Genomic DNA, 26,358 nt, shown 5'->3' with positions numbered 1-26,358 from the left:
GTTAAACTGATTGGTCTGTAGTTTCCTAGGTCTGTTTTTTTCCCCTTTCTTGAAGATGGGAACATCAGTCCTTTTCCAATCTTCAGGTACTTCCACGGTGTTCCAGGATTTATGAAAGGTGTATTGCAATGGCTCTGAGATAATATCTGCTAGCTTCTTCAGAACTCTGGGATGTAATCCATTGGGTCCCAGTGATTTATATTCATCAAGGTCAGATAGGTGTTCTCTTACTATTTTATTTAATTTTTTGTTTCTAGTTTGTCTTTTGGGTTTTTTTGGTATTTTGAGCTAGAGGTTTTTTTGTGTGAAGACTGATGCAAAGTATGAGTTAAGCTGCTCTGCTTTCTCCTTGTTATTTCCTTGCCTTTTTCTCTCTTTAGTGGACCTACAGTTTCCTTGACTTTTTTCTTGTTGTTAATATGTTAGAAGAAACTTTTTTTTTATTATCCTTGATTTCTGTTGCACGTTTTTGTTCGTTCTGAGAATTTGCTTTCCTGACTTCATCTTTGCATGTTCTGGCTGTCTGCTGATCATCGGCCTAAATTATGTGCCCCTCTTTCCATTTTTTTGTATGTGTCCTTTTTGTCTTTCAGTTTGTCAGAGAGATCTTTGTGCAGCCATGTTGGTTTCTTCTTGAATGTCTTTTTTTTCTTTTTTCACTGGATTGTGCTGGTCTGGGCTTTTATGATCATATTTTTCATGGTTTCCCATGCTTCTTGGGTTGTTTTCCCCTTTAGGATTTCCATCCATGGGATCTTTCCTAGGTTCTCTCTGAATTTTTTAAAGTCAGCTCTTTTGAAGTTTAAGACACTGGTTGGGTTGTTTTCTATTGCTAGTGTTTGCATTATATTAAATTCCAGTACGACGTGGCCACTTTCACCCAAGGTTCCGGCAACTTCAACTCCCTCTATCACTTCTTCTCTATTAGTAAGAATTAAGTCCAGTAAAGCTTTACATCTAGTTTCCTCCTACACCTTTTGGGTGACAAAGTTGTCGGCTAGGTTGGTTAGGAATCCGTTTGATCTCCCGCTTGCTACAGTTTGTCTCCCAGTTGATATCTAGATCAGGGCTTTTCAACCAGTGGTACGGGTACTACCTGTGGTACATTGGCACCCGGCAGGTGGTGTGTGACTATCCCAGAAAAGTGGTAGCGGGGAAGGGGAATGAGCTGAACCAGTGGCAGCATCGCACAAGCCTGAGGAGAGATGGCTAGAGCTGCAAGGCTGTCAGGGCTCAGTGGAAGCGCCAGGATTAGTGCTTCTTTGGGGCTGTCAGGGCTCAGTGGAAGCGCCAGGATCAGCGCCAGGCTCCAGTTGGAGCTCGGTGCTGATCCTGGCACTTCTGAGCCAAGAAGAAGCGCCAATCAGCTGGAATGTTGCAGCATCTCCAGAGTCTTGTGATTTATATTCAGATGCTTGGCAATTGATTCATATTTATGATGGTTACAGTGTCCCAGGGTCATGTGAAGTGACCAAAACCTTCTGCAACCACCCAGGAGACAGGTGGAATAAAAACCAAACACCCCCCCACCCCACCCCACCCCCGCTGCCAATCCTCAACACAAATGCTCACAACAATAAAAACCTCGGACAGGAGGAAGAGCGCCGCCGGGCGGGCAGGCGTCTTGGGGGGCACTTTTTTCAGTGCCATTGTAACTGAACAGTCACTAAGCAAACTGTTGTAAGTCGAGGACTACCTGTACTTCATCACTTTTTGTCCTTTTGGGGGGGGGGTGTCATCAAATTAAAAGAGCCTTGATGGAGCAGTGGGCTAATGCCTCCTTAAGTAACACCAGCTGCCTGCAATTAGTGCAGGTTCGCATCCCACCAGGATCAAGGTTGACTCAGCCTTCCATCCTTCTGAGGTAGGTAAAATGAGGACCCAGATTGTTGGGGGCAATAAGCTGACTTTGTAATAATACCGCTTGCGGGGGTGTGTGAAAGCCCTAACAAGCAGGCATATACATAGAATGAAGGCTACTGCTAAGCTTGTAAGCCGCCCTGAGTCTTCGGAGAAGGGCGGGATATAAATGCAATTTAAATAAATAAATAAATAAATAAATAAATAAATAAATAAATAAATAAATAAATAAATAAATTTATACCTTTGCTAGGTGACTGGTGGTACTCAAATGTTGCCATATCCTAAAAGTGGTACAATGGGTGAAAAGGTTGAAAACCCCTGATCTATATAGTTGAAGTCTCCTGGTATGCTTCCTACATACATTTGTTAACTGGTTGGCAAACAGTTCATCTATTTCTTCTGATTGGTTGGGTGGCCTGCAATATACACCTATGGCAATATCACTTTTTTCTCTTTGATAATACATTTTATCTTTGATAATTTTAGGTTAGTTATTCTCTTCCTAAAGCCCCACTGAGTTGCCTTATTGTAGCAGGAAGCCAGATGTGTGTTGACTGAGTGATGAGTGAAAATTCCAGGAGTATATGCCAAGAATATTTCCAGCAGGTGTGGAGGTCATTCCAATTGGCTAGCTAAAGGAAGATACCGGAGATAGATAATCACAACATTAGTTCTTGCTGCACAGAAGGCATTGTATTTCAGCAATAAATTCCATGGATAGATAATGTAAAATGACAACAATGACAACTGCTTTAAATCCTGCTGATGCCATGTGTTATCTAAGGAGAGATTACAAGATCCTCAAAAGGAACAAACAGCTCTTTCCTTTTTGCTGCCTAGAAATATTTTGTAGAATGGATTCATAGCATTAGGAAGAATTAGTTCTTCTCTCTCCAACAGCAAACTGTTTTTCAAAATAGCCCATCCACACACGGTACTAAATAAGGCAAACTTTCAAACCTTTGTGAGAAGACTACTAGAAACTGTCTTTTATCTTACCATTGTTTTAGGGGTTAACTTTATTTACACTATTCCGTTTGCATATATCTCTGCAGATCATCAAAATGTTTGATTCATTCAGAATGATTTTATTTTGAATTCAATTTACAAGGCAGTTTTAACCAAAAAAAGGGAAATAACTAAAAAAAGTGAATTTTCTGATGGATTTGAAATTTAGAGAGATATTGAATAAGGTTCAGGAATAAGATATGATGAAGACTTTTCCTTCTTGAAGGAAAACTCTTCATCAGATATATGGTAAAAGTAATCTATGATCTTGGGAAATCTCTGCAATTCTTACCATCCATCTCTCATCATTGGCAATTCTGGCTTGGATTTCTGGGAATTGTGATTCAGTAACATGTCAAAGTTAAAGGAATGAACCCACAGTTTGACAAAGAAATTAAGATCTACTGTGGAAGATGGCCTGGTAAATAACAAACCAACAATGAGTACAAAGAACTTAACTTAAAGGCTTTACTGACCTTGCTTTTGAATTGTGTACATTTAGAGCTGTATCATAAAATTGTAGTCTACAATTGCAAAACTGCAAGCCTGTCCTAACTACTGTTACGTTGTCATACTTTTTAAAAAGATCACTTAAAGTCAGAAGCAGCCAATTAGTTGTTTACTAATGCAATTTTATAGTATGAAGTAAACATTTTTTAAAATTCAGGCTTCCGGTTTGCCACGCAGCCACTATGGATGGCTGGGAAACTTGCTCTCATTCCCATGTCCAGTTTCACATTGCTGGGGGGCTCTGAAAAAGGCCGAAAGTCGCCCCGAAGAGGCGACCAGCAAGGGGGGTGCTCACTAGATCGTGGGAGAGCCGGAACTCTCCCGTTAGACCTGGCAATCCCTCCAAACCGGCAGATGAAAGGACTGGCCATTATAGCTTGTCCCTAGGCTGTGAACAGCCAAGGTCACATTTTCCACCAGGCAACTCTTAAAGCAGTGCAGAAGAGTCTGGGTGAGATCTATCTCTTTTATACCCTAACTACTTTCTGTACCTCCTTAAGCTGCTAAGCATTCTCCCCACCTGCAGTGAGGGAAGGGGGATTTCAGCCCTCCCTCCAGAAAGAGCAGTGACTAAATAAAAGTTGAAAAAGTGACTGAATCCCAATTGGAATCTTACTTCTCCAAGCATGTGGACGGAAAGATTTTTTATGTTTCATTATTTACTTTTGTTGGAAATCTGGTTTTTTTCTTATTAAAAAAAAAGAAAAACTGAAAAGATTGAAATAACTTTGGGATTCAAAGGGAAACTTTTAAAGGGGCCTGGCTGACTGCCCAGGGAAATAGATAAGATACATAACCTTGAGAACTTTGAAACAACAGCTGTGAAAGACTTTGGGTTCCCTACCTAGAAAAAAATTCTCTCTTTTGGATTTTCTAAGTGTAAAGCCTTTAGTTAAAAATACTAATATGGAAGAAGACCAGGAACAAAATTTCCTTATAGATGAAGATCAACAAACTCTCTATATGTTGAAATCACTAATTCAAACTCTTACCACAACCAATGAAATACTATGGGAAGGAACAAGAAGACAGCCCAGATATGAAAGCCCAAACTTTGACCACAACTAAAGAATCATCTATACAAAATACAACATAAAAAATGAAACATTCAAATACTATGACAGAAGAATCTACTATTCAACAAATATTGATATTTGAAAATCCAGAAAAGACATCAACAACTTGGAAAAAGTAAAAGGTTTATTACACAACTCAGAAGGAACTAGAGGATCTATAAAAAGAACAGTTGTATGAGAAGATAAACAATTCAGAACAACCACGTCAATATGGAAGAATAAAGAGATGGACCCACTATACCACGGGTCGGCAACCCGCGGCTCCGGAGCCGCATGCGGCTCTTTGAGCTGTCTCCTGCGGCTCCCAGCCACCCGGTGCGCACGCACCTCTTCGAACGGGCAGTGGTGCGCGCGCACCTCTCCAAATGGAGAGTGGCACCGCCCGTTCCGAGAGGTGCGCGCCCCGGCGCAGGGGGCAAGAGAGGCGGCGTTTGGCCCGGGCCAGAGGACGAAGCCGGACCATGTGAGCTGCGCTCCCCCCTCCCTCTGAGCAGAAACCCGGTCCTTGCCGCTCCCAAGTATCTGCGAGGCTGGGGGAGCCGCCCTTCCCCTCGTTTGCCCCGGCGGACGTTCCTGGCGCTGCTGCTAACGGGTGCGATTCCAGCCGGAGGTGTCAGAAAGCCGCCGCCGTCCTTGGGAGAGGTGCACGCGCACTCGCCAAACCGCCGCCATCCCATCTGGAGACCTGCAGTAGCTCGCTTCTCTGCCCCCCCTACAGGCAAGCGGGGCTTTGTCCCCCGCCTCTCCGGACCTGCCCGCGGCGCTCCGACCCTCCCACTTTTAAAAGCCGCTGTTCTTAGGACAAAAGCCCCCATCGCCCCATCCCTCCTGCGCGCGCCGGCCTGGCCCCGTTTGACGAACGCGGCAGGTCTCCGGATGGGACGGCGCGCACCTCTCCAAAGGGGAGACCCGTCACCACGTAGGTGCCTCCCATTTTGCGCATGTGCAAAATGTTTTTTGCGCATGCACGTGAGTGGATGCACACGCGCGCACTTTTTGCGGCTCCCACTTTTTTGTTTGTGTGATGGAACCGGTTCTGAGTGGCTCTTTTCCTTTTTTCCGGTTGCCGACCCCTGTACTATACCTACAAGTCCTCTGAAAAAATGGCGACTGGATGGTTTTGCCAATATCAATTAATATACATGATATTACAAGGAGATTGGTTCTATGACCCAAAAACAAGGACATGGAAAATGATTTGGCAAAGGAAAAAAGCCAGAATAAGACTCAAAAAGAATGGAGTTTTGACCATCTTATTGAAATCTAAAACAGAATGTACTTAAATAGATGTGTATGCTGAATACAAGACATTGTTATGAACTGAGATAAAGAAAAGTTTTTGGTCATTAAAATTTAGCAGTATAAATACTAATAACTAATTTGAATATTGATTTGTGCATAAAGGTCATGTAAAGGTGAATAATGTAGATAAGCTAAAAACTTATTGTTGAAAGTAATAAATAGGTCTATATGGAACGTTAAAAATGAAAATTATTAGTTTAAGCAAGAGATAGCAGATACAAAGAGGAAGAGAGGAAATATTAAATACTGAAATAAAAAGCAATTTTGATTACTAAAAAAACAAAAAACTGAAGGATATCATATTGTATCCTTAATTTGTTGACATAAAGGGTGAGAAGTTAAGTAGATGGGATGTGTATTTTGAATATTAGATTTTGTGAGGAATGGTGATAGATGAGTATATTAAAAATCTTGGGAATGATAAATATCAAACGTCAAATCTAAATGTTAGTAGAAATTGAAACTATTAGGTCATTGATTGTTTAAAAGATTGTATGTTAAAATAACTAGAATATGTCTAACTAAAAACTATGGATATATGTAAGGAAGTTATTTTCTATGTGATTGATAAGATAAAACTTGTCTTTTAATTTACAAATATATGAAGGGAAAAAGAGAGGAAATGTTTATGGTAGCAATCTGAAATCTGTACTAATGATATTATGTAATTGAATTACTACTACTCAGCCACCACGTTGCTTTTCAAATATGTGAATGTAATATCAGAAAATCAATAAAAATTTGTAAAAAAAATTAAAAAAAAAAATCAACTGCAAATAAACTCCCTCAATACACTATAGGCTCCTGTGCATCCATAAAATCATATCCTATATTTTTGGTAAAATACCATATATTAAATCTCACTATTTTATACATACAGATGCCTAAGTCTTTTTGCTATTTTATGAGATTCAACAGACATTCTACTTTAACAGACTTCATTAGCCTGTTAAATTGAGGATTCATTTAATTCATTTTCAAGTAAGATATGATTGTCTAAAAGCACTGTCTCTTTACATCATGAAATGTAGAGTCTAAGCTGCACCACTTTTTGGGAAAAGAGGTAAGTTCAGGTTAATATACCTGAAATGATGAACAATTTCTGTCCACCATTTATAGAACCTAACTGTAATCCATACTCCCTGTTAATACATCAGTGTCCTTCAGTATATAATGCTGGTTATACTGAATACAATTTTCGGTCATTTCATTGTCTTTTTTCACACCCCCAGGATCTATAGCTAATATAAACATAAGATAGGGCTTCCTGTTTATAGTTTTATCAACCTCTGACACTTAACAAAAGGTGAGATGTTGAACATAGAGCTGAATGATGGAAGAATACCAGGAAGTCATCCAAGGATTAATAAATTCAAAAAGAATGAACAGCACATGGACAGAGAAGCTATGTAACTAAATGCCCATCTTCCTTTATATTTTCTATTCCCATCCCCATTCAAGATATTCTGTTATGTAGCAATTGAGTAAAGAAAGAAGAGAAATGGTTGTATTTCTGCTGACAGTGTAAAAGAACAACTAATCCTGATTGTTCTACTTTACTGTATTAACATCTAAATGGCCTTATCTTTTACCCTCCAGGTGGTTCGTACTAAGGAAATAGAGGAAGTTATTGTGATTTGCCCAATATATTCAATATAGGCTTTTTAAAATTGCCATCCATACAACTGTACTATGAGGTGTTTTTTTACAATCTTGTAATTTTTCAATATATTGGCAAGGCAGAGACTTCAATGTAATAAATAATTCAAAACAATGTGTTTGTGTATCACATGAGTTGTTTATAAGGTAAAATGTAGACCCAAAGAAATCTCATTGTCTTAAGTTACATTCACACATGCTAAACTTTGCTAATTTTAAACTTGGTGCGTTTTAGTACATTATACTACATATCACTACAGAACCTAGACTATGTCATAATATATGTTGCCATTGTAGGAAGAAAAATCTTCATCATGGTTCCTCCAAGCAGGAAATAAACATGGCAACTGCTTTGGGAAGAAGGTTGTAGTTTATTGCAGAGGAAAGCCAGACAGAAAGATGGATCCAACAGAAAAAGGACTGTGCACATGTGGGTAGTGGGTTTTTATACCCCCTGGACTCTATTGTCTGGAGTTATTTCCTGTTTCAAGCTTTGTATTTCCTTTGTCACGTATTCTGTCCTGAGCCTAGGTGTGCCCCCCTAGGATTCTTGCTGGTTGTCTGTCCCAGCCCACCTCCCTGGGGCCAAGGTTTATAGATTTTAGATGTCTGAAGTCTTCTTAGCTTCAACCTTCCTGAATGGTTTACATCTGCATTTCTATAGAGTTGGTTTCTGCTTGGGGGAGGGAGACTTGGGGCTATTAAGAAAAACTGGGCATGCTTTTCTGCCTCTTTTAACTTCTTTTTAGGAAATGTATTTTCCTGCCCTTTTAATATTTCCTTCTCTGGGGAGCTAACTTCCCATACCATACATTGGTTGAAAATAAGTCAGATACTTCATACTCTCAGAATGCTTTATCTGGGTTGTATTTCCCTTCATCACTTCCTATATTTTCTGTTATGTACTACTCTTAGATAGCAAATCAAAAAGTTATATTAAAGACAAAAAGCAACTTCAGCTTTTGCAGGCTAGATTTTTCTTTAATGAAATACATGAACATCAGAAGTTGGCTTTATGTCATATTCTAAAATAAGTCTGAAATGTTGACTGCCTGAGATATGTCCTGACACCACATAAGGCCAATGTTTATTTATTCACTGTTAACTGAAGAAAAAAAAACAGAATTACTGGGGTTCAACATCAAGGAAAGCCATAATGTAGGGTTCAGTTTTACATGTGTGAATCCAGCCACTTTGATTTCTGAAACATGACTTAAGTTAGCATTAGACATGATATTAGGCATTATTTAATTAACAGTTACTGCAATGTTTAAATCCAGAAAGAATCTTAAGTCTTTCTCATCCATGAAGGCATAAGGATGTCTTTGGGCCAATCATTTTGTCAACCAGAATCATCAGAAAGCTGTTGTTGGGATAAAGTAGTAATTCCCATGTAGACCACCTTGACTGTATTAAAAGTCACAATATAAAATATATAGTGTAGCATGTCTTCATTAAGATTTTCAGTACTTGTGAAAAGTATTTTCAGTTCATGAAAACATGGATCTTCATCATTCATCTCTGCTTCTCTCAGTGAGGGTCACTTCCCCGCCTCCTTGAAGGAGGCGGTGGTGAGACCACTCCTCAAGAAGCCCACCTTAGACCCAGCTTCATTGAATAACTTTCGTCCAGTCTCCAACCTTCGCTTCCTTGCAAAGGTTGTTGAGAGTGTGGTGGCGCATCAGCTTCCTCAGGTCCTGGAGGAAGCGGATTATCTAGACCTGTGCCAATCGGGCTTCAGGCCGGGCTACAGCACGGAGACGGCATTGGTCGCTCTGATGAATGATCTCTGGAGGGCCCGGGACAGGGGCCATTCCTCTGTCCTAGTCTTATTAGACCTTTCGATACCATCGACCATGGTATCTTGCTGCGGCGCCTCAGGGGATTGGGAGTGGGAGGCACGGTTCTGCGGTGGTTCTCCTCCTTTCTCCTGGGACGCTCGCAGTCGGTGTTGGCAGGAGGACAGAGGTCGACTCCGAGGCCTCTCGTTTGTGGAGTCCCTCAGGGGTCGGTTCTCTCGCCTCTCCTGTTCAACATCTACATGAAACCGCTGGGTGAGATCATTCATGGTTTTGGAGTAGGGTACCATCAGTATGCTGATGACACCCAGCTTTTCATCTCAACTCCAAACAGCATCAGTGATGCCCTCGACATGATGTCCTGTTGCCTGGAAGCGGTCCGGGAATGGATGGGGAGGAACAGGCTTCAACTCAACCCGGACAAGACTGAATGGCTGTACATACCGGCATGCCAGGATACTCAGAACGTTCCATCCCTTAACATCGGGGATGAGTTATTACCCCCTGTTAATAGGGCCAGCAACTTGGGTGTCCTCCTGGACTCACAGCTATCCTTGGAAGACCACATAGGAGCTGTGGCCAAGGGGGCCTTCACTCGGGTTCGACTGGTGCGCCAACTACGACCTTATCTGGACCTGGATGCCTTACCTACAGTCACCCATGCACTTGTGACCTCCCGCCTTGACTACTGTAACGCTCTCTACATGGGGCTGCCCTTGAGAGCCACTCGGAAGCTTCAACTGGTGCAGAGTGCAGCTGCACGAACACTTTTGGGGGCCTCCCGATACTCCCATATCACACCTCTCCTCCGTGAGCTGCACTGGCTTCCGGTTGCCTCCCGAGTGAAATTCAAGGTGCTAACAATGACATACAAAGCCCTACATGGCATGGGTCCGGTTTACCTACGGGAGCACCTTCTGCCAACGTCAACACCCCTCCGTCCTGTGCGCTCCCACAGAGAGGGCCTCCTCAGGGTGCCACCGCTCAAAGAATGCCGGCTGGTGGCCCCCAGGGGGAGGGCATTCTCAGTGGGTGCGCCAACCCTCTGGAACTGCTTGCCTACCGAAATCCGGATGGCCCCCGACCTTCGGGCGCGACTTAAAAACTTACCTGTTCCAGCAGTCTGGCCTGGCCTGATAGCTCTTGGGGTTTCATTTGTTTTTACTATCGTTTTTTACTATTGTTTAACTGTATACCTACCTTACTCTGTACACCGCCCCGAGTCCCTCGGGAGAAGGGCGGTATATAAAAACAAATAAATAAATATATTTATTACCGTAAATATTGCAGAATTTTAAGCATATACTACTATCCTTATTTCTCTAAGCGCTCAATAATCAGCAAAATAAAAAAATGTGGTGGATCAATCTTCACTGGTATATGAATCCCCAACAAAACTTAGCATCACCTATACTGCATTCACACATTGTATGTATTTATTGTGTGAGCTCAGCTATACTGGTTTATAAACTTCTTCCACTCAATTATGTCCAATTCTCAGATTACTTGGACAAGTCTCTGCAGTTTTTTTGGCAAGGTTTTTCAAGTGGTTTGCTATTGCCTCCTTACTAGGGCTTAGTGACTGGACCAAGGTCATGCTAGACAGCTGTACACCTAAGATGGGACTGGAACTATATTTATATTATATTTATATTTATAAAATTTTTATACCACCCTTCTCCCGAAGGTCTCAGGGCGGTGTACAGGGCAATAAATATCAAAATACAAAGTACAAAAGTTAAAAAACATTAAATAATCATGCCCAATATAATACAATAGTTAAAAGCCATGTTAAAACCCAAACCCGTCTTCTCATTGCCAGTTTGATGCTTTAACCGCAACTGGCTTTGTTTGTAAACTAGTCTATATGTAAGCCCAGCTACTGTGGATTCAAAATAGTCATTTAAGTTTAATATGTGAACTCTGGCTTGTTTTGGCTAATGGCATTCGTAACTTAAAAATTCAGCTACCATTTTAAAAAATTAGCTCCAAAAGCTGGTCTCTGCTTATAGTTCTCTCTCTCCATATACTGTCACTTGAGAATCTATTTGCAGTCATCTAGGAAACAGTAAGTAACCTAAAAGCTTCACCCATTTCAGTCATTTACTCGAAAAGGGCAGTTTGGTTTCCAACATGGAGGCTAAGAGGAATTCGCTTAGGAAGCCGCACAGATGTATCAAATGATTGGCCCGACCCTCAGGTAGCTTCTCAGTTTGAGGCAGTTACTGGCTGTTTTCCCGCCAATCCCAAACCCCACTCTCTTTCAGCCCGGATGAATGCCACGTTGCCATGGTTTCAAATCTCTTAAATCTTCTTTCGTTTGATCCACCCCTTGTTTAAGAGGCGGATCTTGAACTTTTGTCCTGGAATAAAAATTTAAACAAAACTAGCCGAATTCCATTGGGTAGATATATCTTTCTCTTTTACGTGAACTTTCCTTTAAAAAAAAACAACCTTTGACTATTGGCTGGATTGAATGTCTATTTAATAATGAAACACCCTTTCTGAAGAATACGGTCCAACTGGGCGGAGAACAGTAAAAGACTAAGCAGCTTGCTCTCTTCCCCCTCCGCCCCCTCCTCAAATTACCCGTGGTTCAGTCGGCGAGGTGGGAGGTGCATAAGGAGGAGGGGCACCGAAGCGAGCAAGCGGGGACAGAATCAGGCCTTCCTCTGTGACGGTGAGCTGCGCGCGCTGCTTTCGTTGTCTAGCGACCTCGCGTGCTGTGCCGTCGAGGCCTCAGCGGTTCCAAGACTCGCGAGGTCCACACCTGCTCGCGCCTACGTTTTCGCGGCTTTTCGGCTTGGTGCCGGTGGCGGCGACAGTAAGTAGCAGCAGTACTAGCTCCGGGACGGCGATGTCGGCCTCTGGGACTGCAACGGCCTCTGCTCCGGCGGAAGCCGGCGGAGGCGGCACCGCCGGGGACAAGCAACGCTCCTCCTCCTCTACTCCTCTCAACGTGGAAGGTATCGACTTGCTAGAGAAATGCGGGGTGTGCCGAGAGCGGCTCCGCTCCGAGCGTGATCCGCGGCTCCTTCCTTGCCTCCACACCGTCTGCAAGGAGTGTATCAAAGTCGAGCCTGTCTCGGCCGGCAACAACAAGGATGGGCAAGGTAAGAGACCTGGAAGTGGCGAGCTTGGGCAGGGAGAGCCCGGGAACTCTTTCTGGGGTAAATGATGGAGAGGATGCTGGCCCTTCTCTGCAAGGGGCAAGAAAAAAAGGTTTGCAATGGGCGGAGAATGCAAACGTGCTTTTTGCGGAGAGCTTTTATTATTCTCCTGTCCCCGTTATTTCTTTGCCGTACCAGAGAGTTGTCTCCCGATGGACTAATCCGCTTCTTAACTGCGGTTGGTCCCGCGCATAAGGGGAGGCTTGCATGAGGTGTGTTTACGCGAGGGAGGTGGGGTGGGAGGCCCGCGCGATTGTGCTGAGGACGTCTGTAGATTGGTGTGAAAAAAAATGGAGGAAAGGAAAAGGGGCGGTGAATGAAGGCGGGAGAGGGTAGTGGAGGAAACACACGAGGCGGCGGGGGGTGTGTGTGAATGGGTTCAGTCCTTGGATCTTTCTTCCAGCTGTGCATTTTGGGTTCCTTAATGACAGAACTTGTTGCAAGGGGAAGTTTGCATTAGCTTGCTTCTTTTTGATAAGGGGCTTGGGGAGGGGGATGGTCTGGCTTGCTCGGGGAGGACTGATGTATGGCGGCGGAGGTGCAGTCGGAGGGGCGTAGCCATGCGCATTCCGACGAGTCGAGCGTGCACAGTCCTGGAGCGCGTATCGCGAGAAGTGAAGCCTACGAGGGATGGGCGAGGGGGACGCCACAGCCCCCACCCCCTCTTTAAGTCGTAAGGCTGCTTTTATCAACAGGCTGAAAACCTCTTGAAGTGTCCGCCTCTCTTCATTTTTGAAAGGAAGTAGCTTCCTTAATCCCGTGTGTTTGTTCGTATTCTCACGACATGCGGGCTGAAAAATCGCAAACCCGTGTTTTAGCTAGTTCATAGTATTGGGGGGGCAGCCCCCCTCAAATTTATATTGCTTGCGTAATCGCAGCTAATTTTTTTTTTTAAATCCCGAAGACTCAGGGCGGCTTACAAACTAAAGCACAAATCAATGTGCTTAGCAATAACCTTCATTCTATGTATATGCCTGCTTATTAGGGCTTTCGCCCCCCCCCCAGCGGCATTATTACAAAGTCAGCTTAATTGCCCCCAACAATCTGGCTCCTCATTTTACCTACCTCGGAAGGATAGAAGGCTGAGTCAACCTTGAGCCTGGTGGGATGCGAACCTGCACTAATTGCAGGCAGCTGGTGTTACTTAAGGAGGCATTAGCCCAGATCATGGGCTTTCTCTGCATTTAGGACGTACAGTTAGGAATCATCTGTTTTTATGTGGATTATACATTATTGTTAAAGAAAAACAGTATAAGGAAAATGCACCACTTTTAATTCTCTAAAGTCATTGAAATGGATAGTTTATAAAAGGGGTGATGCAATTTAAATCCTGATGACAGTTTATAGCAAGGAAGACTACCTTTACAAATGAACTAACTGCAAAATGCTAATTATAATTTCATAGGAAATGTGCATTCATGTTATTTTTAAGAGTCTAAATGTATATTGGATGTAGGTATTTTTTCCCCTAAAAAGATGGAGTACATTTGGGTATTTCCTTTCTAACCAGAAATATTGGAATTTTAAAGAATGAATAAAAATATTTTTTCAGTTCTTTTCTGATTTTCATCTCTTGTATTTTTGAACGGAAAAGTCATATGCCCCCTCTCCCCCCCAAAAAATGTTTAGATGACAAAAAATGGGTTGTTTCATACTGCTGGTGTTCAAGTGCTATCCAGCACAATGGCACAAGATTTTTTGTCCTGTTATCAGTCCTGTCTTCCTTTCTTCTCCCTCTCTTCTGAAAAGTTGCTTAAGTGTGTCCTGGTTTTTATTGTATCATTCCTTCTACTGTATGCAAGATAATTTGTTTTGGTTTTCTTCCTAGTTTAACTACTATACCTTTTCAGCATATCACCAGGTAGTGGGAAAACCATCTATCATTCAGAACATAGGGGCAGTAATCTTTGCCTAATTCAGAACTCTGCAGACTTCCCTGATCTGGTTTGTTTGTTCATCCTCCCAGCTCTCATTTGAGCATCTCCCAAGTTAAAATGATGCATAATAAAAAAATGAGAGTGGTTTCAGGAGCAGAAAGAAGGGAGACAGATCCTGCCATATCTTATCTAGTTCTTGTAGAACTGAAAATTAAAGCAACCTTCTGGGCAAAACTACTTTCTGGAGAGCTGATTGAATCTCACATAAATAACAGGAACTCATGTTTTGCATATTGCAGTCAAGCAAAACAATGCTATTGCATCTAAAGGTAAAGATAAACTTCAGAATACAGTTTAAAGTGGAATAATATCAACTTGTCTCCTCTTCCAGAAATAAAATAAATCTGTTCTCTTTTAGAAGCCTAGAGAGAAGTTGACATGTAAAGTAAGGAGTGAGAAAGTGAGGGATATGTAAGAAATTCTAAAAATGAGAGGGAGGGCAAATTGCTGTGGAAGGGAAGTCTTAGCGCCCAGTGATCAGAGGAATTTGAACATACCTGTGTTTCCCAACATTCCCAAATGTATCTGTTCATAGTCAGGTCATCTCACCTTTTTAAAAATATAATGGATGACAATCATGTAGCCTGTATAGATTCTACATACTAAAAGAATTGGTGGAAAGAGGAAAATACTATGTATTTTGGATACATCATGGGGAGTAGCATCATCAAGCCCTAATAACATCAGTCTCAGACACTATTATTTGTAGTTACATTTCTGAGTTAACGTTAATTCAATAAAAAAGTAATTTTTGAAAATCCATCTCATTTTACAGTAATGTAATAGCAAATTCCTGAATGGAGATTTTCTTCAAACACAGAGGATTGCATTGTAACAAGAGTCAAAGAACTACCTTTTAGGGATTTATTGGTGTCTGGAAGGGTGTTCAATTTTTCATGATCTTAAGATTTGTTTATTGTTTTGTTAACTGTACAGATTGTAATGATTGTAATGAGGTTAAAAATGAGTCTTTAGTGCAACCTGAGTGAAACACAAAGTTACTTGCCAGAAATAAGGACCGCAGTATGTGCATGTATTCCCACATTTGCACTATAAGATTAATTTTTATTTTTCTAATGTAATCTGGCTCCTGATTATCTTTCATCTTGGCACTTAAAAAATCCCAAGACTGCCCAAATTTCAGAATGGGTTATGTAACCCTCTGAAAATTTAAGGGCTTGCATACAGAGCTAAATCAGATCTTCAGGGCACAAATACCCTCTTTATGTGCAGTAAAAGTATACAATATTTAAGCCCTTAATTGGATAGAAGGAGAAAACTGGTTGGTGGGCTATTCGAATCAGGCAAGCATGCTGTAGTGTTCTCCCCTTTTCTGGGAAACTGAGCACACTGTAGATATTATGATAATTTTGGATGCTTTAACTGCTGAAGACAAACTTCTTCCAGAGTCAGGCTAATTGCTGAAGGATTTCCAGAAGACCACTGAAAAAAGGAAATGACCATACAACGTGTAGGAAGATAATCCGTTGTGAGATCATTTTCCAGAGGAAGATAAAGAATACAAATGTCCTGCTAACCAAAAGTGCCTCTCAAGTATAATTATGTCCTGCTTAATTCTTAATTGGTGTGTGTGTGTGTGTGTGTGTGTGTTTACAAATAGCTACTAATTGTACAGCTTGAACCTAATTACATTATAGGCAAAAATAGTTAACTTAGTAATGCTTGAACAACTATTCATAAATCAAGTCACTGATTTGCTGCCTCCTTAGCACAAAAGAAGTGGAAAGGCAGCAGGAGAGTGGAGGAGAAAAGGGATGAAATAATTGTTTAAGTCTTAGCTTAAGTGCTGCTTGACTGAAAAGAAATCTGTACTACTGAATTAAACATTGCTTGTCTTATAAATAAAAGGGGAAGAGAAATCCCAGGTCTTCAGAATAGTTTGGTCTAGTGCAGGGGTAGGCAACCTTGGTTCTTTTATGACTTGTAGACTTCAACTCCCAGAATTCCTGAGCCGGCATGGCTCAGCATGGAAACCTCTCCTCAGCATGGCTGACCCAGGAATTCTGGGAGTTGAAGTCCATGAGTCATAAAAGAGCCAAGGTTGCCTACCCCTGGTCTCGTGGTTCAGGCACCAGGTTAGAAACCAGGAAACAGTTCTAGTTCCACTTTAGACATGAAAGCTGACTGGTGACTTTGAACCAATATCTCTCAGCATAGTTCACCTCACAGGGTAGTTGTGTGAAAAAGGACTGTTAGTATGTTCACCGCCTTAAGTTATTTATAAAAACAATAAAAGTGTGATTAAAAATAGTTTTATTTATACCATGCCTTTATTTTTATAAGTAGCTTGATATGGGGAACATATCAACACATCTTCCTATTTTTCCCTACAACAAGGGGAGGGTGGGTTGAACTGAGAGTGACAGGCCCAATGTCACTCAGCTGGCTTTCATGCCTAACACAGGACTATCTCCCACTTTTTAGCCTGGTGGCTTAAGCAGTAGACTAAACTGGTTGCCAGTCCTGCCCTAACTTGGTTCCTTAAGTAAGAATGATCCTTGACTCCATTTGATATAAAAGGTTTACTTTACTAAAGACCAAGTGGATTACAATATAGCAAAGTCAAAACTGACTTTTCCCAGTTAACTTTATCTGTTCAGTTCTTCCCCAGGTCCACCCCCTTTCAAGTCCCTTTTTGTCCAATAGTATTTGAATAAATTGTTTTGGGAACTGTCTCTTCAACAGCCAGTTGCATTTCATTCTCAGCGCTTTGACCTTGAGATGTTGAGATGGTGTCTCTGGAGATAAGCATTTTCCCTCCTTCTGCAGGCCTCCCCCCCCCCACACACACAGACTAGCAGCTAGCAAATAATGGCAATTCTGACATTGGTTCTCAAAATTTCCAAAAAACCCAATGAATGAATGTCTGGCACACTTAAGAGAGCTAAGATTTTAAAGTCCACATGTTCATTTGACCAGAGCCCTACTCTAGCACAGGGGTCCCCAATACCCGGTCGGTGGACTAATACCAGGCCGCAACATGCCAGCAACCGGGTCCCACAAACAAGCGGAGCCCCATCCACCAGGCAACACACTAAACCATGGCCCCTCCGGTCTGCGGAAAAAGCTCTCTACATAACTGATACCTGGTGCCCCAAAGGTTGGGGACTTCTGCTCCAGCAGACCTCTGGTTGATCAGGCAGTTACTATATAGGCTTTCTGATAGGTGGAAAGCAACGAGAAATGGGGAAAGAAGCACCAATTCAGCAATGCAGGTTTTTTTCCAGTTCTTAAAATGTCAGATCTGATTCTGGTGTTGACCCTTTAATTACATCTCCATAGATGTAACTTATGCAAGAAAAGAAAGAATAGACAAAGTCTCTTCAATAGTTTTATGGGAGTTTCAATTATCTAAGAGCAGCCATAGCAAAACAAGAACTATACAATACGTCCTTAGTACCATTTTGAGATCAATAGCTATCTCCTGCCAGGGACTGCATCTTCCCTTGATAAATTTCTCTCTGAGAGCTGCAGGCTAGGTTATAGATTTGAATAGATTTTTTTAAGGGTATCCATTTCCTATTGCAAACAGGTTACTGTGCATGGCATGAGAAAAACATATCTTTTTCTAATTTTTCTTTTTGCTAAAAGCAGTGCACAGGTTCCTATTTTCTGGAGGTAATAGGGAAGTGAAGGCTTAACTATTTTCCTATTGGGATTTTACAGGATTGAGTTTATCAATTTTGTCTACTTAAAAGATGTGTGGACTTCAACTCTTGCACAGCATGCTGGCTGGAAAATTCTGGGACTTGAAGTCCATGTGTACAAGTTGCCAAAAATGAAAAACACTGGAGTAGACCTTTTAGTGGGAGTAAATGGTACCCAAAGTAGCACACAAAAAAACCCTAAACCGATTTTTCCTGTCTCCAGGAATAATAAAGGGTAAGCACTTACATCAGGAGATTTTTATCCTCTCATATTATGCTACCTGTGAATGTCTTTTGATTGGGAAACAGAATTCAAATTGATGGAAACTTGGTTAACAACCATTTATATTCAATATTCAAGAAAGTATAGTGTACATCATCAGAACTGAAGCTTGAGAAGACATTGTGAAATAATGTTATTCACTCCTTAGGTTCTATTTAGAGCTAATCACATAATATTAAAGTATGTACAAATGAAAATGAGAGCAAAATAAGCTGTAGTTAAAATAATTTGCATATTTAGATATACTACCTGCAGCTGTTTTCTATTCTTCCCTGAAAGATTCATTTTTGTTCAAGATTAGAGGGTCTAGTCAAATACATTTTGATGAAGGTAGATTTGCCCCAGAACTGTGAACTCAGCTATGTGCAAAACCTTTGTGCTCATATGCTTCAAAGAAGGGCAATGTGTAACTGAATAAGGTAGGTGAGAGAAAGTATTAAAGCAAAGTTGTTCCCAGGCAAAACAATTTCTACATTGACATCTTAACAAACCTAAGAAATGATTTTAATTTGATACATGTTCAGCCATATTCTAATCTAAGGTGTACTTATTCCTGCATGGTTATGCTACTGGTAAATAGCAGATTGTAGTTACGTTGACTATATGAAGCTGCTTCTGATTAAACTATTAACTAGTCTAGTCTGGCACATTATTTGGGTATGTATGACATCTGTAGGGCCTCTTCTACCTCTGGATAGTTTTTCTGTTATGGAAGTCATGTTTCACATACTTTTATATTGTTGTTTCAGTCTTGAAAACATTACTATGATAGGAGATAATATTGCCCTGATTATTGCAGATGAATGTTGTGAGATAGTGGTATTTAAAAGTTTAATTCTGGGACTATTTTATGTAAATAGAACTTGATTCCCTGAACAACATCTGGTGGTAGGTATGTTCATACACACCCTATCAGACTTAATTTTCTTGGTTCATCTATTGAAAACATTGCTTTTTGCCTTGCTGAATTCTGCCCCATAATCTCTTAAGGGGACAGAATGTCATCATTTAGGATGGGGCCACTGTGAATTATAGGAAGGATGCAAGGCAGGATGTCTGAGCAAGAAACCAGGATTTACAGTGAGATGAAACTGAGATGCACGCATGTATATGCATGTGTATGTAAATATTATTTGTGTGTTAAAAAAATGAGGCAAATTTTTCTTGTGCAGTTCCAACAAGATAGTTTAAATTATGGTAGCAAATAATTGCTATTATGTTCAATAAATTCCAAATGATTTTAATTGGATCTAGATCAAATAACACCAGAAGATTTGAGTAAGGTTTTATTGAACTGAACAAGTTTTTTTTCTAAGCAAAATTTAAAACATAAAATTGCTCTGGCATGGAAATTGCAACTGTATCCCAGATTCTCCTGGTGATGCACCATAATTTGAAAATGAGTTATTTCCTGATACTGCCTTTGAAAAACCTTTAGAGCAGGCATGTCAAATGTGGAAACCGTGCCCACCCCATGTCATGAGTGCTTTAGAGGATTCTTTTTTAATTTAAATGACAAAGCACTGTTGTAAGCATTTCTTTTGTAAAATGGCTAAGAGTAAGATTACTTGATGCAAGCTGCTGGATCTGACATAATGAAGATACTTTGATTACTAAGTAACCGCAATCAATGAGGACATGGCTAGGAAGAGGGGGAGAAAAGAGAAAGAAGAATATCATCTGTTTTTGAGAGCCTGCATGTCAGATAAGTGTACAAATGAGAGGCCAATGGAGTCAATCATTGGTGCTTGCAAGCTAATAAACAGATAAGAAAGCCAGCTAATGGAAAGAAAAAACATTGGGCTCTGAATGTGCTTTTAAGAACATTTTTATATAATTTTATCAAATAAACAAAATATTGCCATATTTCCCATTCTTTTGGCCTTCAACTAGTAGAAATTGAAACAGGTGTCTGGAAAGTCCTAAAGACAAGTGTTTTAGAAAAAGTTAGACAAAAGGCAAGTTATATAAATAAAAGCAATAAATAATATTGAGGTCGAGGGAGCTAAAAACAGTCCAGATGTCTATAGGAAAATGAAGCTGTTACTGCATCCACGGAATGCTACCCGGTGGTCCTGTTTAGGTTCACCCAGACTCCTTGAAAGGGAAGGCCCAAAGATCCATCTGCAGAGTTGTGTGAAGGAATTCTCCGAACATATAAAATTGCTCAGATTCATTCCCATTTGGATACCAAGCTTGTTAGCAAATCCTGTGAAGATGGCCCGGGAAGCAGTTTTACCCAAATATCTGGGATCAGTTTGATTCTGTTGGACCTGAGGAAGTAGAGAGAGTCCTACAGAATGCAAACACCATCATGTGTGCATTTAATCTATGCCCCTCCTGTCTGGTTAAGGCTGCCTCTTAGGTATCATATGGGTGACTCCATCTGATGGTGAATTCATCTTTGTTGGAGGGATTGTCCCGATTTTTAAAGATTGCTTCCTACTCAAGAAACCATTGCTGGACCCTACCATTCTGGATGGTTTTCTTCCAGTTTCCCATCTCCCCATTCTAGGAAAGGTGGTTGAGAAGGTGGTGGCGTTACAACTCCAGAGAATCTTGGTGGAAAAAGATTATCTGGACTCTTTTTAGTCAGGTTTTGGACTCACATATGGAACCGAAATGGCATTGGTCATACTCATAGATAATAATCTCTGACAGGAGTGTGACATAAATATAAGTAATCAGTAATGTTAGTAGCAATATTACTCTTAATTTTTATAAACAAAATTTATAGAAAACAGGAAATTTGAACAAAGAAAAATTCAGCAGTATTTTGACAGAATAAAGTTTTTCAACCCTTTATATTTTAAAAACTTTTGATCAACCATAGATGTAGTTTATTAGACTTAATACATCTAGAGCGAGCAAGCAAGCTCTCACACGCTTTTTATTTGCCTGTTCCTATTGGAAACTGACAATAGATGTGAGTGTAACTGCAAAGATCTTCACATGTTAGATTATATACTTTTCTGAACCTTGAAATGATTACCAATAAGCTTCCAAATACAATTCAAAGTGCTGGTTTTAACTGTAAAGTGATCAGTTGCCATCAGGAAAAGTTGCTGAAAATATAGCTAGAATGATATTTGAAAAGAAGTATTTGCTTTTGTTCTATACACCTGTAGACTTTAAATTTCCTTTTTTATCCCCCAGTGGTTGATTGTCCAGTTTGCAAGCATCAATGTTATCTTAAAGACATTGTGGAGAATTACTTTTTGAGGGATGGTGACACGGAAGCTCTTGGCGATGCTAGGGATGCTAATCAGGTAATAGTTGTGGCTTGTCTATTTTACATCTCCAGACTTGGAGATGAGACCTTTTTTAAAAAAATATTATTGTTATTATTACCATTATTATCATTATCATTATTATTTGATTGATTAATCAGTAGCCTTTTCCTATTAGTGTTGCACTAGTTGTGAGGATAATGCTCCTGCCACCAGCTTTTGTGTGGAGTGCCAAGAGCCTCTGTGTGAGACATGTGTGGAGGCCCATCAGAGAGTGAAGTACACTAAGGACCATACAGTCCGATCCACAGGTATGAAGTAACACAAAGAGAAGGCCTCATGATACTAATCATAGAGACAGGTATGAAAAAAAATGTAAACTTGACTTGGTGAATATGCTAAACAGATAAGGCATACAAATAATTGTGGCTGAGAAAAGTAATGAACATCCTTCTAACCTTACTACACTTGGTACACTGAAATAAGCTGTTTTCATATACACATTGGCATCTCCTATACCAGGGCTTTTCAACCTTATCAGAGATTGTACCACTTTTAGGGCATGACAATATTTGAGTACCACCAGTGCTTAGCAAGGTGTCAAAAACGTGATGACTTAAAAAAGGGGGAGGATTTTGGGTTTTACTGATTAGATTCATTGGTTGTTATAGAAATGGCTAGTTTATAATATGGAAAAGTAAAAAGTTGAGGTTCCACGTTAATGTTTCCTTCTACTGCAACAGAGGAAGTCTGTTCTTTTTCCCTTCTCCCCTTCACTTTCCCCCCTTTTTCCTCCCCACTGTGTCCTACTATTTGCTTTTGTATTTTATTCTATAATCTAATAAAATATTACAAACAGTAGGAAAAAAGGAAAAAAAGTACCAGTTTTAATTTCTTTGGTGGCTGTTCCTTTGCTGAATCACTTTCCCTTTGCACTGACAAATGTATGATGAATGTATCCATGTTTATTAATATGCAGCACTACCAGCTAGCTCAGGAGTCTTCAAACTTGGCACTTTAAAGACTTGTGGACTTTAGCTTTCAGAATTCCTCAGCCATCATGGCTAGTTGAGGAATTCTGGAAGTTGAAGTCCACAGGTCTTAAAGTTTCTAACTTTGTACATCCCTGAGCTAGCTGGTCAGCCCTTCTTAGTTCTCCTTCCACAGTGTAGTAACAATGCACCCCTCTCCCCCCCAAATCCCTTCCCTGTACCCTTAAAGACACAGGAATCAAGCAAGAAAGGCTCACCAAAAAAAACAACCCCAAATTCCGGTGTTTTGTTTTCCTCTTCCCCCTGCCTGTGCTCCGCTCCTTCCCAGCTCAGTTGCTGCCGGAAAGCATGCTGCTTGGCAGCAGCCTGCAAAAATCCTACAGAGGGCGCCCGCAGGTGCAGAGCGAGGCCCCACCCTCCCCAGGGACTCATCGTGCAGCTACGGGATTGACTTCTGATCAGCGCTTCTTTGGGGCACACATGGCTGGGAAGGTGCGTCAGAGTCCCAGGTACCAGTAAGACAATCGGCCTGTTCCTCCCCCATGGCCCGCCAGCCCTTGGACAGCCCCTGCACAAGCACCTTGCCAACCGCCAAACCCTGCCTTTCGAGCAGGAGCATCCTTCCCCTGCTTGCCCTTGGCCACCTCTGCTGGTGTCGCTCTAGCACGGAGAGGGGGAGGCTGGTCTCCATTCGGCCTGCCAGCCCTGGGAGAGCCCCACACGAGCGCCTCACTGGTTGTCGAACCCTGCCTTTCGAGCAGGAGCAGCCTTCCCCTGCTTGCCCTTGGCTGCCTCTGCGGATACCGCTCTAGCGCGGAGAGGGGGAGGCCAGTCCCCATTTGGCTTGCCAGCCCCTGGAGAGCCCCACGCGAGCACCTCGCTGGCTGCTGAATCCTGCCTTTTGAGCAGGAGCGGCCTTCCCCTGCTTGCCCTTGGCCACCTCTGCGGGTACCGCTCTAGCGTGGAGAGGGGGAGGCCAGTCCCCGTTCAGCCTGCCAGCCCCGGGAGAGCCCCGAGTGAGCACCTCACAGGCTGCCAAGCCCTGCCTTTCAAGCAGGAGCGGCTGTCAAGCCCCGGGTTCGACAATCAACCGAGGGGGGGGGGGATCCGCGCAGCAACCCGGCTACCTGGCCTGCCAGCCGCTCGTTGCTCCGCCGATCAGCTGGGAGGCTGGGACTCTGGATCCGACGCCACTGGCCAGTTGGAAGTCCCAGTGAGCAGCCCTGATGCTGCTGAACAGCTGGGAGCGTCGGCAACCTTCTCTCAGGGCTGCCAGTCAGCTGGGAGCCCGGGGTTTGACAGCTGTTCAACGATCTACATGAAACCGCTGGGTGAGATCATTCGTGGTTTTGGAGTTGGGTATCATCAGTACGCTGATGATACCCAGCTTTTTATTTCGACCCCAAACCACCCCAGTGATGCCCTCGACGTGATGTCCCGTTGCCTGGAAGCGGTTAGGGTCTGGATGGGGAGGAACAGACTTCAACTCAACCCCAACAAGACTGAGTGGCTGTGCATACCGGCATCCGATGCCCTGCGTACGGTCACTTATGCGCTCGTGACCTCTCGTTTAGACTACTGCAACGCTCTCTACATGGGGCTGCCCTTGAAGACCACTCAGAGGCTCCAACTGGTACAGAATGCAGCCGCGAGAGTTGTGTTGGGAGTCTCCCGATACTCCCATGTTACACCTCTGCTCTGTGAGCTGCATTGGCTCCCAGTTGTCTTCCGGGTGAGGTTCAAGGTGCTGGTATTGACCTACAAAGCCCTACATGGCATGGGTCCGGAATACCTTGGGGAGCACCTGTGGCCGGCATTAACTTCCCTCCACCCAATACGCTACCACAGAGAGGGTCTCCTCAGAGTGCCACCGGTCAAAGAATGCCGACTGGTGGCCCCCAGGGGGAGGGCGTTCTCTGTGGGCGCGCCGGATTTATGGAACCGTCTTCCGGTTGAGCTCCGGATGGCGCCCGACCTTCGCTCCTTCCGGCACGATCTAAAGACGTATCTCTTTGAACAAGCTGGCCTGGCCTGATGGGAGGGGGTTGGGTTTTTATTACTTTTAAATGCGTTTTAATCTATTTAAGAGTTCTGGGCACTTGTTTAATCTTTTTTAATTTTTGTATCCTGTCTTTTAACATGTATTGCCCTGTTCACCGCCCTGAGTCCTTCGGGAGAAGGGCGGTATACAAATAAAATTAATAATAATAAGTTGCTCCTGCTCAAAAGCACCGGTTTTCCCAGCTGACTGTGCTAGCGGCCCCGAGAGAAGGTTGCAGAATGTTGCTGATCAGCAGTGCTCTCCTCTGGTCGGTGGCTCAAATCCGGGTAGCCGGGTTGCTGTGTGGATCCCCCCCCCCCGCCTGGTTGATTGTCAAGCCCGGAGCTTGATAGTGGCCTTGGCCGGCGCTGTGAGCAGCCACCGCCGCCCGCCCGATTTTTTGCAAGCCCCGTTATGCCACCACCGCAGGCTTCCAGCAGAAGGAGGCTCCGGGACGAGCTTTGCTGCATCTTCCCTGTGCTGCGCTCTGTCTGTGGGGGCCGCCCTGGGAAAGGTGGAAGCGCAGCTGTGGTCCGGGATGGTCAACCACTCCGAGCCCTGTCTGGCCGGCTTTGTGCCTCTGTCCCCCAAGAGCAGCTGGAGTGAGTTGCTGTCGTGCGCTTCCCTGAGTGCGCCTCAGCCCTGGATCTCCCCCCACCCGGGACTCCAGCCGCATCTGCAGAAGGCAGCGGGGCGAAGGGCGCTTTGGCGTGACGTCCATCCCTCCCGTGTGAAGGGCGCCTTCCTGCCCTGCGGTCCACAGCAGCATTGTTGGCGCACATGGATCGACTGAGCGAATATGAGGTGTTTCTGTTGCTGGAATAAAGCTTATTAAATGAGCTGGCAACCTCCGAGTATCGTTGATAGATCTTCCCCAACTTTCCTCCGGTGCTTCATAAAGAGTTAAGTGGGCATCAGGTTTCTTGGTAAAAATGGGTTTGGAAGGAAGGAAGGAAATGACAATGGGAGGGAGCGAGGGATGGAGGAAAAAACAGGGAGGGAAGGAAGGAAAGAAGGAAGGGACAATGGGAGAGAGGGAGAGAGAAATGGAGAAAGAAGGAGAGGGAGGGAGAGAAAGAAATAGAGGGAGAGAAAGGGAGAGGGTGGGAGGGAGAAAGCGAGGGAGAGAGAAATAGGGAGAGGGAGAGAAGGAGAAAGAGGGAGGGAGAGAGAAAAATAGGGAGAGAGAGAGATTAAATTAGTAACGTGGTTAAGAATCTGGTTTCCCCACTAACTTTGCTTGTCAGAAGGTTGCAAAAGGTGATCACATGACCCTGGAACAATGTGACTCATAAATATGAATTGGTTGCCCAGCATCCAAATGTAAATCACATGACCCTGGGGATGCTGCAATGGTCATAAGTGTGAAAAAAGGTCATAAGTCACTTTTCGATGCTGTCGTAACTTTGAACAGTCACTAAGCAAATTGTTGTAAGTCGAGGACTACCTGTACTTTATCAATTTTTTTCCTTTTTTTGGGGGGGTCAAGTTTTTGACACCTTAGTGGGCCACTGGTGGTACTCGGACATTGCCTTATCCTAAAAGAGGTACAATGGGTGAAAAGGTTGAAAAGCCCTGGCCTAAAATACAGACTAAAATATTCCAATATCCAAAGCACACAAAGGAGCCTCTGAATTACAAAACGCTATAAAAACTACAGAAATCTGTACGGTAACCCAATCAAGTTGCCAGCTGACCCAGAACTAAATAAACCCACCTCCTTTCCGACATGCCGGCTTTTTATTTCATCAGCGCTGATTGCATTCTCCTGGCTGGAGAAAACGAACCAGGGGACCTTTTCTTTCAACAACAGCTGCTGC

The 26,358-nt window shown here is 42.7% G+C and overlaps 1 protein-coding gene across 3 annotated transcripts in view; it reads left to right on the top strand.

The window, feature by feature from the left end:
* The first annotated feature begins 11,857 nt into the window (after positions 1-11,857).
* Positions 11,858-26,358, top strand: part of TRIM28 (tripartite motif containing 28) — a 38,165-nt gene continuing 23,664 nt past the window's right edge. For 2 of the 3 annotated variants that reach the window (XM_083376266.1, XM_083376265.1), the window contains exons 1-3: positions 11,858-12,330; positions 21,432-21,544; positions 21,684-21,816. In XM_083376266.1, the coding sequence (XP_083232392.1) occupies positions 12,075-12,330; positions 21,432-21,544; positions 21,684-21,816 (502 nt within the window). In that variant the 5' untranslated portion in view covers positions 11,858-12,074. The remainder of the gene's footprint in view (positions 12,331-21,431; positions 21,545-21,683; positions 21,817-26,358) is intronic. The other variant, XM_083376267.1, reaches the window with a different exon arrangement.

The sequence above is a fragment of the Vipera ursinii genome (genome assembly GCF_947247035.1).
Source record: "Vipera ursinii genome assembly, chromosome: Z".
NCBI classification, from domain to species: domain Eukaryota; kingdom Metazoa; phylum Chordata; class Lepidosauria; order Squamata; family Viperidae; genus Vipera; species Vipera ursinii.
Note: the sequence above shows the minus strand (reverse complement) of the source record. Positions and strands in the feature narration are given on the sequence as shown.